This window comes from Zalophus californianus, chromosome 1 (genome assembly GCF_009762305.2).
Source record: "Zalophus californianus isolate mZalCal1 chromosome 1, mZalCal1.pri.v2, whole genome shotgun sequence".
NCBI lineage: Eukaryota > Metazoa > Chordata > Mammalia > Carnivora > Otariidae > Zalophus > Zalophus californianus.
In genome coordinates, this window is record NC_045595.1 from 124,498,750 (window position 1) to 124,517,493 (window position 18,744).

At 39.7% G+C, this 18,744-nt stretch overlaps 1 protein-coding gene across 1 annotated transcript; it reads right to left on the reverse strand.

Annotated features, from left to right (window-relative positions):
- Positions 1-416: 416 nt before the first annotated feature.
- GHSR (growth hormone secretagogue receptor) lies at positions 417-3,717 on the reverse strand. The gene is made up of 2 exons (XM_027586812.1): positions 2,922-3,717; positions 417-721 (listed from the first exon to the last, which is right to left on the reverse strand). The coding sequence occupies exons 1-2, from the start codon at positions 3,715-3,717 to the stop codon at positions 417-419; spliced, it is 1,101 nt and encodes a 366-aa protein (XP_027442613.1).
- Positions 3,718-18,744: the final 15,027 nt, after the last annotated feature.

The following is an 18,744-nucleotide window of genomic DNA, read 5'->3' on the forward strand; positions in this document are numbered from 1 at the left end:
TGAAAATTTCTAGTACTTAAATTTACGTTTTAGAATGTTTTACTTTAATATCATTCTCTTAATCAAAAATTTTTATCATTGTGAAAAAGTAAATCAGATTTAGCATTTACTTAGTAAGAAGTGCCCTAAATGCTCTCTGCACATCCTCCTTTCTCCAAATTGCAAAATCCTTGCTAGCACCAAAATGCAAAATCATAGCCAGTGAGTATGCAGAAATAGTGTATGAGGGCACTGATGAGTGTGCAATCAAATCAAACTGCTCACACACTACAAGTTCTATCTTTTCTTTCCTCCCAATTGTTTCCAGAGCTGTGTGTTCTTAATTCCAAAATTAACCTTCAACTTTTTCCCAAGTTCTGCTGTGCTATGTCTTCTGGTTTAGAAGAAGCGATGACTTTGCTCAGCAATGTGGTTGGTCATGTATTAATACTAGATTCTGTCCAGGCCCGAGAACTTTCATCCTTCAGAGTGGAGAGCTTCCTCTGGGAGAAGGGTTCAAATCCCAGAAGTCTGAACACTGCCACCCGGTACTTCTTGGACATGATGTTGTACAGAATGGGATTGATGGCAGCGCTGAGGTAGAAGAGGACAAAGGATACAAGGTTGCAGTACTGGCTGATCTGAGCAATCTCCAAGGAGCCCGGCTCGAAGGACTTGGAAAATAAGTATCGCCCTACGTGGAAGGGCAGCCAGCAGAGGATGAAAGCAAACACCACAACAGCTAAAAGGACAACAGGAGAGAGAGTGTGAGCTCAAGAAATGTCATAGCAAGGCACATTCTATTTTGAAGACGCAGCTTTGTTTTGATTATGTTTAGTATCACCATTAACTTCAGAGAAACATTATGTTCTGCTTTTCCCTATTCCTACTTTTAACCAAGATTGGGTCTGTCTGGACTACCAGTTCAACCATTTTTGTTGAGCTTCCCAATCATATCTGTTTAATGACTACTTGAGTGATTTTGTGACCAAGTTGACATTTTGACTCAACAATTTATTCACAATAGTCCACCATTTCACACGTGTTAGATACAAACAAGCACATATGAAGTACAGTGGTTATACTCAACCACAGCTACATAACAGAGTTTCCTGGGGGCACAGATTCCTTGTGTGTAATACAGACTCACAAAATTAGTATCTTTAGGAAGGAGACCAGGACACCACACCTGCTTTTCTCTTTTCTTTTTTCTTTTTGAAGTTTCACGAAAGACTGAATTTGCAGTCAGGATTGAGAACCACTGAGATGGATGATACTTTGCCACCTACTGATAGACATAAATAAGTTATAAAAGACCATAAAACCCACTAACATTAATTATCATCCATCTGAGTCTTCATTTTACCCAGGTTAGATTATTTTTGTCCAAGGCCTCTGAATTTCTACATTAAATTTTCAAAATTCAGAAATCAAAGGTAAAAATAACAGAAAATAATACTTCGGTCCTTGTACCACTTTAGTGTTTCCCTCCATAAGGTCAAGGCAAAAGAAAATTAACATCGGTGTTGAAACACCAGTGAGGATAATTAACAGCTTAAAAATAAAATTGGAGAAAATTATTAAACTTATTCTCAAAACGAAGTTGCATAGTAGCAACTGACTGCCACGGTAGCAACATGAATATTAGAATCCCCTGGAGGGCACTAGCAGGTTTACAATCTGTTAGTCATATTCTGAGAATCACTGGTCTAGAAAATAAAATTTTTTACATTCTTTGAAAAAACAGTATCGCTTTAATATACAGGATTCCAGGAACTGTAAAATGACAAATACAAAATCAACCTGGAACGACTTCTAAGAAGCACTAAATATGCAAACAAATACAAAATGTTGGACTATAATGAGGAATAATAAAATGTACAGATTCTGGTTTTGAAAAAGCAAATTGAATTAATATTTTTGCTTGGATGTGAACACATTTTGTATTACTTCACTTGTACCAAACACATATACTTAAATTTATGTATTAAATATGCAGTACACTCCAGTCATAAAACCGCACCTAGATGTTCTTTGAAGGACCACTTAGGGTGGGATAGTAAGTCCTGTCAGCTTACACAAAGTCTTTTTTTTCTCATGCTGGGGAGAAGCCCACGTATCTTAGCTTATCCTAGTTTATCCTAGACTATCCTACAGGCAGAAATAGATGGTCTTGGAAGCAAATGGAGACTCCAGCACTGATTTATCATTGACTTCCTTTCAAAGCTATATAAACAGCAGCAAGGTAAACAGAATGGATGCAATTATCTGAAAAAATGCAGGTCAGAAAGCATACCACAATACTGAGAGAAAAATGAATCATCTCTGACAGAATTATCCACATTGATCATATCTTTGTTTAAATTCACCACAGAATACTTTCTAGATCCAATGCCTCCTCTTCCCCCAACCCCATACATGCTTTTTAAATGCAACTTAGATATCCACAAATTGAGGCAGGAAGGTTAACCTCACCTTTAACACTTAAAGACCACAGTAGACTTTTATGAACTATCTCAGTTTTGAAGCAATGTCTCTGAGCTGATAAAATTCATTTAAGGGAAATACAAAGGAGGGGCATCGTTCCCTGAAAAGGGAGACATTAGAAGAAAGAGACACAGAGGTAGAGAGCAAAATAGAGAGTGAAGACAGTGATAAAGTGGGGCGGGGCGGGGGGAGACAGATAAAGAGAAAAACAGCAAAAAACAAAATACACGCGCACACACAGAGTGAGAGAGAGAGACGCATACACCACGGAGAAACTAAGAAACCAAAGAGTGAGCTCAAGACGGAAACAGGAGAGAATCATTGATAGACATGCAGATAGAGACCGAGAAAAACAGGGGAAGGAGGTAGAGGCTCAGGGAGAAGGGGAAAGGAGGGAAGGCAAGGGGAGAGGAGAGAACCCGGGAGAGAGAGCTCGAGGGCGCACTGAGACCCACCCAGCATTTTCACGGTTTGCTTGTGGTTCTGGTCCCTTAGCGAGGCGCCCACCGCCGCCTCGCCCCGCTTTCTTCGCCACAGCTTCCTGCCGATGAGGCTGTAGAGCACAGTGAGACAGAAGACCGGCAGGAAGAAGAAGACGCTGGATACCCACACCATGACGGTGAGCAGTCCGGAGCGCACGGCGAACTCGGTGGCGCGACACTCGTTCGTGTCCCGAGGGTCGGTGCCGTTCTCGTGCTCGACCCCGACCAGCACGAAGATGGGCCCGGCGCTGCAGAAGGCCACGGCCCAGATGACCAGGATGACCAGCTTCACCCGGCCCTTGGTGACTACCACCTTGGCCCGCAGCGGGAAGCAGATGGCGAAGTAGCGCTCAACGCTCAGCGCGGTGATGGTGAGCACCGTGGCGTAGGTACAGCTCTCGCTGACGAACTGGAAGAGTTTGCAGAGCAGGTCGCCGAAGTTCCAGGGCCGGTACTGCCACAGGCGGACTAGGTCGAGGGGCATGCAGAGGAAGATGAGTAGGTCGGAGAAGGCCATGCTGGACAGGTAGAGGTTGGTGGTGGTGCGCAGCTCGCGGAAGCGCGACACCACCAGCATGGTGAGTAGGTTGCCCGCGATGCCCACCACAAAGAGTGCCACGCAGGTGGCGGTGACACCGGCCAGCAGTGGCGCGGGGAAGAGCGGCAGGAGCTCGTCGGTCAGCGAGTCGTTGTCGGGGGGAGCGTCCCAGCCCAGGTCCGGCAGCGTGAGGTTGTACCCCGGCTCCTCGCTCGGCGTCGCGTTCCACATGCTGCCGGCTCAGCTTAACTGGCTCTGGGATGCGACTGCGCTGAGAAGCTGGCCGCGGCTGGCCCCAGAATGTCCCCTTAGGCGCGGGAGAGTGCGAACGAGGAGCCGGCGCTGGCTCGCAGGGAGGATGCTTGGAGATGAAAGAGAGGGAAGTGAGAGGCAGAAGCTCAGGGAGAAAGTGAGATTGAGAGCTTGGGCGAAAAGGGGGGGGAAGGGAGGGACACACACACGCACACGCACGCACGCACTGGTGGTGAGGACAGAATGACCCATCGGTCTTTCTGGCACCTCTGTTTTTCCCCACGATCTCCCCCAAACCTAGCCCCTAGCTGGCCCGTAGTCGCGTACCTGTCACCGGGACAGCCCCACCAGTCCTGCCTCGCCTGCGCGTTCTTGCTCCAGCCGCATCTCGCAGTTCCTAAAGCGTCCTGGCGCGCGGCGGCCTCGGAGACCCCGCACTGCGAAATGAGAGCGAAAGGAGCTCTCTTTCCAGCCTTGGGCTCTGTCTGGTTAGTGTGGTCCAGAAGGGCAGGTCACGCCCGGGGGCGGGGATGGTGGGAGTGGCGGGGAGAACGCTTTAGTGGCCAGCACCCGAGTTCTTCCTCAAAAAGGGCTAAGGGTTGGTAACGGACCTGGTGGGGAGAAGAAGCGATCGTGCCCTACTGGACTTGCAAAAGGGAGATAGGACGGGGCGGGGGGGTGGGGGGGGGGAAGGACCTAGTGTTTGTGTTCCGACCTGAGAAGAGACCTGGTGCGCCCCTGGGAAGAACCTCAGGCAGTTCTAGAACCTATGGTCGTGTTAACCAAGAGAAAGAGGCTCAAAGTCGTGTGACCACTTGTCCAAGGTCACACAGAGAGTTGGGGGTTCAGGGACTAAACTTGGGGCTGGCTCCCTCCGGATTTGGACTTCTGAGCGAGAAGGGCAAGATGTGTGAATAAACTCTGTTCTGAATCCCAGCCCTTTGTACTGTCCTTCACGTCGGCGGTGGTAAGGGATATGTTGTGTAAGAGATTACTTTGCCTTCGCAAACCTGGGGTGGGGGGCGGGGAAGGAGGAGCAAAAGGAACGGGACCTGGTGGGAGCGTGTAGCAGGCAAAGGAGGAGGAGCACAGGCTGTGAGGCTGGCACGTGGATGGTGGGCAGTAAACATTTTTTTTGAGGCATCATTGAGTTTTGTGTAGCTGTGTTCACATGAGCAAGGTCATCAACCTTTTCATTTTAAACTGCGACGATGTTTTGAGGACCAGTGGGAGTGGGTGTGAAGTGTCGGGGACACAGTTGGATCTCAAAAAATATATATATATATGGGCTGCATTACTGTTATTGTGGTGGCTGTTGCGGGGCAGGAGCTGTGCTCCGTGGAAATGCGTCCGAGGCCACTTGCGAGGGGACGCCGCTGAACGCGACCCATATGTCCTCCTGCCCGGAGCCAGGAAATCGACGACCTAAGATCTGAGACTGGCGGCTGCCAGCGATCTCACCAACCCGCTGGGCCTCTTCAGGTCGGGCATCTTGGGAACATCCTGAGAGCGTGTTCAGCACCGCGGCCAGCGACCGGTCCCTCCTTACATCTCTCCACAGCTCTGGTAGCTGCGGCCAAGCCGCCCTCACCTCTTTCCACTTGCACCTCAGCACCTCAGTCCTGCTCCACGCGGAGGCCCGGGAGATTCCTCCCAAGCACAAACGGCATGAAGCGGCTGCGCTGACCTGCCCCTGGCTTAAATGAGAATCCTTTCACTGTGTGTTAAGAGGGGGCTTTCCTGAAGCATTTTAATGTGTTTGCACATGACTTTGACAAATGTTTTACATCATATCTAGCAACTCAATTGTTAATGCTTTAAAGTTCACAAAGACCTAAGGCTGGATGTATCCACACATACATAAAAGATTCCATACATAGTGAGTGACTGCATGAGGGAGGTTTGACACAGGTGACCTACTGGAGATCACACTACGTAGGTCACCAATGGTGTGTTACAGATGTTGTACCAAACTGACATACAAAAAAAATTATTTCAAACTACCAACTACTATCTTCAAAAAGATTACAAATAGGTCAGGCCACCAGTTACAGTCGACTTTAACACTTCCCTCCCTACATTATCAGTAGATCTATGTGTGCAGACAGATCTTCAGTGGGAGAAAATAAACTTCGGTAAATAAAAATAATGTAGGAAGTTATTGCCTAAGGATAAAAATCAGAAAAAGACTGTGGGGCATATTTCTAGTCTATGTAGGGCTAAAGCAATGGATGGTAGGTGGAGAAATCCTTTTAAAAATCTATGGTGATAAAAACTGGGCATGTGGACTAGATAGCCAGCTATTTAACTGCATTTGATCATTTTCTAAAATATAGACAAATCTGCATTGTGTGATGAAGAAGAAACAAGGGATAATCTTGAAATTGGTACTTTCATTCATAACACATAAGGTTATATAATATATAAAATTGTCTATAAATGTGTGGTAGGCAGTGGGAATAACAAAATAAATAAAACCCAGACAGGTCTTGTATTTATTTACTTATAGTCTAGAGAGAAAAATACAGTTAAACAAGGAATTCCAGTACAGTATGTACATGTGTTTGAAGAAGCAGATACAATGAGCTCTGTTGAAATATGGAGAAACAATGAACAACACAGAGGTTTTAGGAAAGGCTTCTCAGAGAAAGTGCTATCTGAGCTGGATCTTGAAAGTTGAGTTCTGGGGTGCCTGGGTGGCTCAGTTGGTTAAGCGTCTGCCTTTGGCTCAGGTCATGATCCGAGAGGCCCTGGATCAAGCCCTGCATCTGGCTCCCTGCTCAGAGGAGAGCCTGCCTCTCTCTCTGCCCCTTACCCTGCTTGTGTTCTCTCTCTCTCTCACATAAGTAAAATCTTTTAAAAAAAAGAAAGAAAGTTGAATTCTGTCAGATTAAGCAAAATATCCTCAACTGTTCAGACAGGGACTCAAAGGCACATTGGAGCAAATGAGCCCAGTGTCCTTGTCCTTTGAATGGTGTATTATCATGGATTTATGGATTTTTGTATAGTCAGTACATACCAATCAATTATTGTTATTTCTTTTTTTCTTTCTGGTGCCCTGATTGTCCTGTCTTTGGCCTGTAAGATCCCTTTCAAGTTGGTTCCAAAGTCTTTTGACATGTCTCACTTAGATTTTGAGAACTTCCTTGCTTTGTGGTACAATAAGATACCCCAGCTCACCTTGTAAATTCCCTACTCTAGACCTCGGGGTAGCCATTTCTCCAAGAATTTCTGTTACCTTCTCTTGGGAATGGCATTTAGAGACCTAAATTTGGGCTGTAGGGGTGGTTCTTTCCCCTGGGGCATTAGGGACCGGACCCTGTCTGTAGACAGAGCTAAAACATGTGTTTTTTTAAAAAATCATGAGATGATGATGATGATACAGTAGGTGAATCAAAAGTACCCTTATCAAGTGATTAAAATTAATACCACCCATGTGATACTCTGGGAAGGACAGACAGTCACTTATATAGTATGCTAGCTAGGAATGTACAACCTCAATCTAATCATAAGGAACATCAGACAAATTCAAAATGAGGAATATTTTACTCTAAAAATTCTCCCCAAAAGTCTATTTTTTATAAAATAAAGAAAGACTGAGAAAATATTCTAGACTGGGGAGGCTGGGTAGCTCAGTTAGTTAAGCATCTGCCTTCGGCTCAGCTCATGATCCCAGAGTTCTGGGATCCAACCCTGCCGGGCGGATGGGCTCCCTGCTCAGTGGGGAGTCTGCTTCTCCCTCTCCCTCTGCCCCTCCCCCTGCTCATGCTCTCTCTCTGTCAAATAAATAAATAAAATCTTTAAAAAAAAGAAGAAAGAAAGAAAGAAAAAAAGAAAGAAAGAAAGAAGAAAGAAAGAAAGAAAGAAAGGAGAAGAAAGAAAGAAAGAAAGAAAGAAAGAAAGAAAGAAAGAAAGAAAGAAAGAAAGAAGGAAAGAAAGAAGCAAAGAAAGAAAGAAAGAAGGAAAGAAAGAAGGAAAGAAAGAAAGAAAAATGTTCCAGACTAAAGGAGACCAAAGAGGTGTAACCTCTAACTGTAATTCCTGATTCTAGACTGGATCCTAAGCTGGAGGGAAAAAACTGCAATGAAGGACAATATTGGGTCAATTGACCAACTTAAGAGTATGGCACATAGATTAAATAGAAGTATTGAATCTGTATTAAGTTTATTGAAGTTGGTAATTGTGTGAGAGCAAATATCCTTATTCTTAAAAATACACACTCAACCATGATTTACGTACATGCTTCTGAAAAATAATTATATGTGTGTGTAGATAAATAGAGCAAATGATAAAGCAAATGGAGTGAAATATTAATAATCAATGAATTGAGGAAACAGGTTAAAAGATTTTCTTTGTACTATTCTTACAACTTTAATTTTGAAATTATTTCCATATAAAAATTAAGAAGTCATGTTTATATAAATACTTCAATTTCCAATTCTTTACTCAATCTATTTGATTTTATATTTACACTGACCAGCGTGGTTTCTAACAATGTAAGCATAATTATTTATTATAATATTCATTAAATGATTTCAAGCTGATAACATCAGCATTACCACTAACAGTTAACTTGACAAAGTTTGAGATTTTCTTGCAGTTCTCTTTTGTCCTTGGAATATATCCCACTAAGTGTATATAGCTACTATGTTCTAAAATTACTTGAAATAATGTTTTTTTTATGTGTGGTTATGTTATTAATTTGACATATGGTTAGATTTATTTGTTTCATTTACTCTCAAATTTAGTATTATTATATTGTTTGAAGATTTTATTCATTTATTAGAGAGAGAGAGGGAGAGAGATAATGAGCCGGGGACAGACAGAAGGAGAGGGAGAAGCAGGCTCCCCACTGAGCAGGAAGCCCGATGCGGGGCTGGATCCCAGGACCCCGGGATCATGACCTGAGCCAAAGGCAGACACTTAACCATCTGAGCCACCCAGGCATCCAATTTTAATATTATTTTAAAATTTAAATTTATTTTTTTAAAATAAACCCTACGCCCAACGTGGGGCTCGGAACTCGGAGCCAACCAGGTGTCCTAAATTTTATTTTTCAATATGTAAAACATTTATATGATTTGACAGTTAAAACTTTAAAACATGGTCTTAAATTTAAAGCTTCAAACCAAAGAATATTCAGGAAAATGTTACTTATTTTTCATACTCCCCAATAGACACCATTTCAAAAATGTCTTGTGTGTATTTCTGTTTAAGAGTGTGTGTGTGTGTGTGTGTGTGTGTGTAGCCTGCATAAAAGTTATTATATTATGTATACTGTTTACTTTCTTGATTTTTAAAAATATTTTATTTATCCATTTGAGAGAGAGAGAGAGACAGGGAGAGCACAGGCAAGGGGAGAGGCAGAGGGAGAAGCAGACTCCTCACTGAGCTGGGAGCCCAACATGGGGCTCCATCCCAGGACCTGGAGATCATGACCTGAGCTGAAGGCAGACGCTTAGCCATCTGAGGCACCCAGGTGCCCCATACTATCTTGATTTTTTATCATAACATTACATCCTAGAGTTCTCTCATATCAGTACTTTTTAAAATGGTTTTATAGTACTCCATCTTGAGAAAGTTACATAGTTTTTATTATGGAGATGTACTTTACTTTCATTCTTCTAGTGTTTTACTGTTTTTATTTGTAGGTTTTAGTAATCTTTTTACTGTTATAAAATAATGTTGCCTATGTCATTTCTATGTCTACAGGTATATTACAGAATAATATAAAATAAAATTACAGTTTAATAAAAAAAGAAATGACCCATGTAACTCATTGAGTAGCACAAATAAAGCATGGAAAGGCAGTATATAGTGCCTGAGTGTTGATTCTGAGCTCTGAAAACACATACGGAAATTTAGTATAAAATAACAAGTACAACATGACATTTTTAGAAGTGGGATTGTTGAATCAAAGAATAAAAGTATCTGTAGTTTTGTTATACAGTAGTCCCCCAGGATACATTCCCAGACCCCCAGTGAATACCTGAAACTAGGGATAGTACTGAGCTCTCTATATACTATGTTTTATCTTATACATACATACCTATGACAAAGTTGAGTTCATAAATTAGGCACAGTAAGAGATTAACAATTACTACTAATAAAATGAGACAATTATTACAATATACTATAATAAAAATTACATGAATGTGGTCTCTTTCAAAATATCTTATTACACTTCTCACTCTTCTTGCAATGATATCAGATGATAAAATGCCTATGTGATAAGAAGAAGCAAGGTGAATGAGGTAGGTATTGTGACACAGCGTTGTGACCTCTGCCAACATCCAAAAGAAGAAGGATCACCTACTACGGACTGCAGTTCATTGTGAACTGAAGCCACAGGAAGTGACACTGTGGATAATGGGGAGATACTGTATATCGCCACATTTTTCTCCATGAGGTTGTACTAAATTGTATCTCCATTAACAATGAATAAGAGTCCTTGGTTTCTCCCAACCTCTACAGTAGTTTTAGCAACTCCTCAGACTTTTGCCAATTTGTTAGATAAGAAATGGTTTCTCAGTGTGTTTTTAATTTATATTCTTTTATTAGGAGTGAGGTAAAACATCTTTTAATATGTTTAAGGGCTATTTGCCTTTCCTTTTGTATGAGTTTCTAGGCTATGACTTTTGCTCTTCTCTATTGGGTTGCTGTTTTATTTGGGGCCTCTGGGCGGCTCAGTCTGTTGAGTGTGGGACTCTGATTCCGCTCAGGTCATGATCTCAGGGTTGTGAGACTGAGCCTCCAGTAGGGCTCCTCACTGGGTGTGGAGCCGCTTAAGATTCTCTCTCTCTCTCTCTCTCTCTCTCCCTTCCACTCTGCCCGTGCCCTGCCCCTCTCCCTCTCTAAAAAAATTAAATTAAATTAAATTAAATTAAATTGATTTTTTAGAGGCTCTTTTTGTGTTAGGGAGACATCTCTTTGAAATAACAAAAATTGAAAATATTTTCTCCATTCATTTGTCTTTTAATATTGCTTATGGGGTTTTTATTTTGACATTCAAAAGTTTAAAATTTTGGTGTCATCAAGTTTGTCAGTCTTTTTTGTTATTGCTTCTGGATTTTGAATTATATTTGTAAAAGCTTTATTCATTGCCAAGTTGTGAAGGAATTCATCCATGTTATGGTCTATCATTTTGTGCTTTTGTTTTTTAATACTTGTATTTCTGATCCACTTGCACTTTATCCTGGTGCACAAAGCGATATATGGATCCAATTTTATCTTTTCCAAATGATTATCCAGTTGTTTCAACATCGTTTATTAAAAATTCTACTTTAATAATTTGAGTGGCTCCTTTATCTCATATAAAATCTCTCTATGTATTTTCAGGGTTCAGATTCAACACTTGGATACTGTATACTGCCTCTCCATACTTTATTTGTGCTTTTCAATAAATTGTGTATTGCCATGTGTCATTTCTTCTTTTAGTAAACTGTAATTATATATTATTCTTGAACATTTTTCTTGATTATATCTTATTTCCTGTACTAATTAAAACTAGAATTGGCTATGTCAGGAAATTAAAAAGAGAGAGACTGAACCATGATTCAAGTTCATGGATTTATTTTTTTCCTAAAAGAAATCAGAATATAGAATGTGCAGGGCTGGTATGATGTGATCAGGAATAGTGCTCCTTCTGCCTTTCTGCTCTATCATACTTTGTGAGTGGCTTTCAATATCAAAATTGCTTCATGGTCCAAGATTGCTGCTGGAACTATAGTCATTCAAATGATTTCTAGGCAATAAGAAGTGGAAGAGGAGAGGAAAAGGGCTTTCTTAGGAGCCCGACTCAAAAACTCCCACTTATATCACATTGGCCAAATCCTCTTCAGGGGAGCCTGGGAAATATACATTTATAATACCACACATTATCACTCCCAAGGTTCTAGATTTGGGTAAACAATCTGCATGCAATCTCTGCCATATTTCCCAGCCAGATTGTAATTTGAGAACAAAAATAGTTCTTTCCTTAAATGACCCATAAAACTTAGTATAGAGAGTCTTATAGGTAGAAGATCATTTAAAATAAACATTTACTGATTTGATTAAATGTATATTTCATTTGAAATCATATATATAAACACAGGACACATAAGAAGGCTCATATGGAAATTTAAGTGTTATATTGTATCTTTAACAAAATACATAATTTTTTCACATTTCATTCAAGCTTTGTATATAATGTACTTATATATTTGGCTTCATCACTTTACTTTTTCTATCACATCATGTAGCCTCATTTAAAGAATATCATGCACATATTTCACATATTTAAAACTAAGAAATACACTCTTTTCAGATGGGCAAACTGTAAGAATCGAGATGTAATATCAAGTACATCAATAGAGGAGAAAAATTATATTTCTACAAAAAATTTAATCTTGGCATTCAGGCACATAAAAAGCATTTTCTAGCTAGTAAATGAGATACGTTATCATGAATGATCACTATGAATAATTAAATAATTGTGCATTTTAGAAATTCATTTAAAAATATCTATGCTTTTCTGATTATAGAAGTAACATATATTGCTTAATAAAGTTAGAGAAGCTTACTAGAAATTTAAAGAGACAACTTAGGAAAGGAGTTGGATATACTAGTATGGAGTTTAGGGCTAGAGTTGAAATCTGGAAGAGTCAGCAATAGGTAGCGTTTAAAGTTAGAATACCCCTGAGATAAGCTAGGGAATGATTAGCTAGAAGAGAGAAGAGGTTTAAGGGCCTTGAGATTTGGACCCTTCAACTTTTAGAGATAGGAGATCATGAGAAAAACAGACTCCTAAATAGTCAGTAGAATAGAATTACAAATTTGGAGGATGTGATATTCTAGAAGACAAGTGAAGAAAGCATATCCAGGAAGAAGGAGCGATCAATTTTATCTGATACCTCCATGGATCAAGTGAGATGATAACTGATCATTGTATTTAGCAATATGGAGGTAATTGTTAATTGATGATCCTGGTGCCATGTTGAGGATGAACCTATTTGGTTCAAGTAAGCATAGAAGAAAATACTTTGGAGACAGTGAATATAGTTTCCAAAGAGTTTTATTATAAAGGGGAGGAACCCAGTGAAGTGGTAGGTAAAGGAGGGTGTGGGTCCAGGGAATTTCTTTTTAAAGCAGTGATAAATACCAGTCGTTTGCGTGCTGTTGTGAATAATATGCTCCAAAGGGGAAACTTGAAAGTGGGATAAAAAATGAAGGAAAAAAAAAAGAATGGCTGGAGCGGTATTTCTAAGAGGTGTTGGACCTAGTAAGGACCAAGCAGAAGGGATGGCTTTAGTGAGAGTGTAGTTAGTTCATTCCCAGGGACAGGAGAGAACGCAGAACATGTGAGCACAGAGGTAAGAGGGTAGGTAGTATGCAAGGTGAGGCTAGTGGGAAGTCTTTGACAACTTCCATTTCCTCAGCAATATAGAAAGCAAGGGCAACCGTGGACAGAGGGTGGGGAAGGAGGTAGTGGACAATGGAGGAAAGAGACGCAAATATGAAATAGTGGTCTAGAGAAGTGGGAAAGTGAACACATGAGGGTAACATCACCTGATTGCTGGGCAGCAGGAAGGGCCCACTTGAGGTTAATGATGATGAATTTAAAACGACACCCATCAACATGACTATTTATTTTCCCATCTTTATGTTCAGTTGTGCTGGTGCAAAAATGGAGTGAAAGGAAATTTTCTTTTAACCAGGGTTATGATTTTGTTCAGGACAGATGAGAAAGCATAAGAAGGACAAAGATGTGGAGGTTCTATCCAAGGAATTGATTATAATTATTGATCATTGAGCTTAAGCTGAAAGAAAGAAAAAAGTACAGGAGGAGAGTAAGAAACTGAGGAAAGATGATTAGATCAGTGAATTATCTCTTTGTTTCCAAGCTATCAAAATTTCCCAAGATGTGTCTTAGTGTAGGTCTTTCTCCATTCATTATGCTTCATAATCTTTTGGCTTTTCAGTTTACGTCCTTCAGTTCCAGAAAATGTTATTGAATTGTTTTTTGTTATTTACCTCCCCCTCCACTTTCTTTAGCCTCCTTTTTAAGACTGCTGTTATTCATATATTGGACCTCCGAAAGAATCTTTTGTTCTTTTTATTTCTCATTCTTTTTACATGAATGCAATATAATCTCATGGTGCCCTGGAAATACTAATTCTAATTTTTGAAAGTTTTCTTTTGCTCCTGTGCTTTGTTTTTTCAAAGTTCTTATATTCCAATATAATGAAATCCTATGCACCCATCCTCCACCTTCAAATTTTGCCAATTTTGCTTCATCTGTTCCATCTACTTTTGCATATATATATCTTTTAATACAAAATGAAACAAAAGTCCCAAATCAAATAACAATATGGGAAGTATTAAATAAACTGTGGTTCAACCATACAAAGAGATATTAAGAGAGAGAGAGAACCAGTAGAGTAAGGGAGCCTTGGGAGAGGTGGATTATATGAGACCACCTCTGAGAGGTGTGAATAGAGATCTCTTGGACACTAAGTATATTTCTGAGTTTTTAGAAGTAATATTTTATTCTTTTAGATAATTGAATGTAATGCCCATTATTGTAGACAGTAGGGAATAATGACAAATCTACATACAACATTATTTATTTATTTATGTATATATATCTATATAAATATATATACATATATATGTATACATATAACACTATGTATATATGTGTGTGTGTATATATATCATGATGATATGAAAGAGTGAGATCCTAATATTTTAAATTTGCTTTGTGTTAATGATATGACATAGTACTCTACAGTTTAATTCATTTAATGTTTGAGCTTCAAAATCCCCAACAATGTATCAAAAGCATGAAGGAAAACCCCCAACGCCCCACAGTAACCTCTGTGTAGTAGGATTACAGGTTATTTTTCCTTTGTTCTACCCCTCTGAATTTTCAAATTTCTACAGTGGAAAAGTATTCCATTGATAATAATAGCATATGCAACACGTACTTAAATTCCTTTGTCTATTTTCTTAAAGGGGAAAAAGTTTAACCATGAAATGTGTGTTCTAAGGATAAAATTGGGTTGATGGAGTTTCCCTCAGTGCAGTCGCCATTTTGAAGGCTCCCTTAGTGCTTTTCCAGATGACTTTTTTGGCCCTGTCTGGGAGAAAAATGAGGGATCATTCTTGGGAAGACATTCCTATAGCCCTGTTCCTCAAGGCTCCCCTGGATGATTCCCCCCTTCTTCCATGCTTCCAGCCTTTTGCACCACGAGGTCCATCAGTACTGACACTGTGGAGTGATAAACACTGGAGGCCTAGGCTCTGATGAAGTGGATGTGTAGAATGATGCATAATTCAACTGATTGACTCAACTTTAAGCCACTTATTAGGTTCGTTCAGTCATTAGAATTCTCCTCTGGGTCCCTTTTTCTCTTATTGTGCTAAGATATACTATATGTGTGTGTGTGTATTTTTCTAACCATTTTTGAGTGTCCAGTTCAGTGGCATTAAGTATATTGTCATTGTCATGCAACTATCACCACCATCCATCTCCGGAATCTTTTTCACCTTCCTAAACTGAAACTCTATACCCATTAAATAACTCCCCATTCCCCACCTCTCCCCAGCACCTGACAGCCTCCATTTACATTCTATCTCGATGAATTTGACTACTGTAGCAGCTCATATCATTGCAATCAAACAGTATTTGTTCTTTTATGATTAGGTTATTTCATTTAGCATAATGTCCTTGAATTCGTTTATGTTGTAGCATGTGCCAGAATTTCTTTCCTTTTCGAGGCTGAATGATATTCTATTGTATGTATATACCACATTTTGCTTATTTGATCATCTGTCAATGGACATTTGAATTGCTTCCACCTTTATAGACTATTGTAAATAATGCTGCTATGAGTATTGGTGTACAAATATCTGTTTGAGTCCTTGCTTTTAATTCTTTTAGGTATATACCCAGAAGTGGAATTCCTGGATCATATGGCTGTTTTTATTTGTTTGAGGAAATGCCATATGGTTTTCCGTAGCAGCTGCACCATTTTACTTTCCCACCAGCAGTGCATTTGGTTCTAACATCTTCATGGCCCTGCCAGCACTTGGTCTCTGTTTTTTGGTTTGTTTGTTTGTTTGTTTTCCCATTTTGCAATAGCCACCCTAATGGGTGTGAAGTGGTATTTCACTGTGGTTTTGATTTGTATTCCCCTAATGATTAGCGATGCTGAGCATCTTTTCATGTGCTTATTGGCCATTTGTATGTCTTTGGACAAATTTCTATTCAAGTCCTTTGTCCATTTTTTAATCAGGTTGTTTGTTCTTTTGTTGTTGAGTTGCCCCTTTGACTCTTGAAATTGTGTTTTTTCTTACTAATTTATCTTCTAATGATTTTAATAGCATTGGAAAATAAAGGGAAAGATGAAAATTTAGTAAAAAGCAGTATTCTATTTTAACAGCTATGATTGTTACCTCCGGTTCTATAGAAGCAAGGCAATTTCAAAGTGGCAACAGATGGTGCACAGCAATTTTACTTTACTAATGGAGTTATAACAAATTCCATTAAATTAAAAATCCCACTTAGCAGATGTCTTCAACAGTTGTTATCCACTCTGAAGCTAATTTCTATAGTAAAGGCATTGTTCTTTTGGAGTTTCTAACTTGTAGTGTTTGGATCTTTGAAATTTGAGACTTTCCACAAAAGATTCTGTTAGTATTTTGGTGGTAGTTCATTTCAGGAGAGTTGAGAGACAGGAGGACAGAGGGATAAAGATTACTTTCATCTCTGACAAAAAGGCACAATGGAGGCGGGCTGTTAATAAAGTAGAGAAGATTAGTAAATAAGATATGATTGTATGAGTTTCTCTACAAAAATCAACAATACATCCTGAAACTGTTTTGCTATACATTGTAATATACATTAATTTTAATGGAAGTCAAATACTATAAGTTATTTTTTATCTCCCCAAGCTCACTAAAATAGGATTCTACTTATAGTTCAAATTTTCTAAAACTCAGTAATTACTTATTAAAACTGGTAAAGAATACAAACAAGTCTATGACTATTTGGGTAATTCAATTTCATTACATCAAAATATTATTTAATATGAAATTAAAATGATATATTAAAATATTTTATTCTGTAAAGCCTTGCCAAGTGCTTTAGAAGGCAGACATTTGAGCAGATTATGGAACATTCCTTTTGGGAACACTAATGAGGAAAGACAACATGGGACTGTGAACAGTGCAGAAGAATACAAAGAAAATCACCCAGTGTATATTGCCTACTGGACATTTATCACTGGAACACTCATCATCTTTTTTTTTTTTAAGATTTTATTTATTTATTTGAGAGAGAGAGCCCGAGCAAAGAGGGAGGGTAGAGGGGGAGGGGTAGAGGGAGAGGGCTAAGCAGACTCCCTGCTGAGGGGGGATTTCCCCATGAGGGGGATTGATCCCAGGACCCTAGGATCATGAACTGAGCGGAAGGCAGCCACTTAACTGACTGAGCCACCCAGGTGCCCCCACTCATCATCATTTCAAGCTCATTGTGTGTCTAAAGCAAATTCATCATCTCCAACCTGTTGGATGTCTCTAATATCCATCCCTCATCTCCATACCTAACTGCCACCACCTAAGTCCAGTCCACCATTCAACAACCACGCAGGCAGCAAGTTTTTCTCAGTCTAATTAACCACAAGAGTTTGGTTAAACTAAACTTTTTTAAATGTTGGTTTCATCTTGTACTCTTCCTATGTAAACCATTTGTAATAGCTCATTCTTTAATCTCACATTAAGTCTTTCAAACTCTGGCCTCTTCAAGTTCTCATAGTTTGGCCCTTCCCTGCATATCCAACAAGATTTGTTCTTCTCCACAATGGGCCATATCTCCATAGGCCTCTCCCCTCTCTGTTCTACCTCTTGCTGCCTTTTGCCTCTGGGTTCTCTCTCTAAATCCTAACCATTGGAGTGCTGACCCATTTTTCACTCTCAATTCCTATGTCCCTCAAAGCTTGAACTTCTCAGTTTACTTCCTAATTATACACCGTTTCTGTGATTTCATACCTGTGAGTCACCTCTTCAGTTACATTATAAGCTCCTTGAAGTGTTTCATGGGCACCCCAGTTAGTGCAGATACTTCTCACTATTTCCTCTGCTAATGCCCTGGTTTGAGCTTCCATAATCCCCCACCACAATGGCTGCAACAGCCAAGGGACTTACCTCCTTCTGTTTATCCTCCCCATTGCACAATTCATTGTCATCTGCAGCCAGTGGTCTTTTGAAAATGCAAATCTAATCCTGATACTCCCTTGTTTAGAACCCTTCACATGGGTCCCTATTATTCTTAGCTGGCATGTTTTTCCAGGATCTCTTGGAAAACAGATTTCCCTAAAATACAGATATCAGATTGAAGTCTCTCCCTCTTACTCTCTGTAATCCAGATACAGCGATTATCTCTCGGTTCCTCTCAGGGTCGGCTGGTTTTCCATGCTTGTAAAGATCTCTATTTCTTTCCTTGGGTTCCACTGTTAATTTTGTACTCATTTATGTGATTATTTGTTTAACTTCTATCTCCTCCACTAGAATATAAGGCTCAGGTGAGCAGGGCTCAGGTCTTTTGGAGTCATTATTGCCTGGGACTTAATAGATGCTTAATAAATATTTGTTTAAATGAATGAGTGCACTTTTTATATTAAGACTAGCCTCTCCAAACCCAGGACTTTTCTTTGGATCTCAGTAAACACTATTGTCACCCCAGAACAAAGTGAGAGGTCAGAGACTGATTTATTTGACCAATTATTTCAGATTACATTCATTTTAAACTGATAATATATTACCAATGTCCTGATTACACACAGACATTCTCTCTTATGCAGTTATATAACAGAAATAGGTATGTAAAATGTACTAGTAATTGCTGGAGCCATGGTGTGTTGGTAAATGTTTAACAACTAGATCTTCAGGGGAAAAAAAAAAATCCAACAAACTCTATTTGTAATGTTTGCCAATTTCTGTGGTGTAACTATTCCCACCATG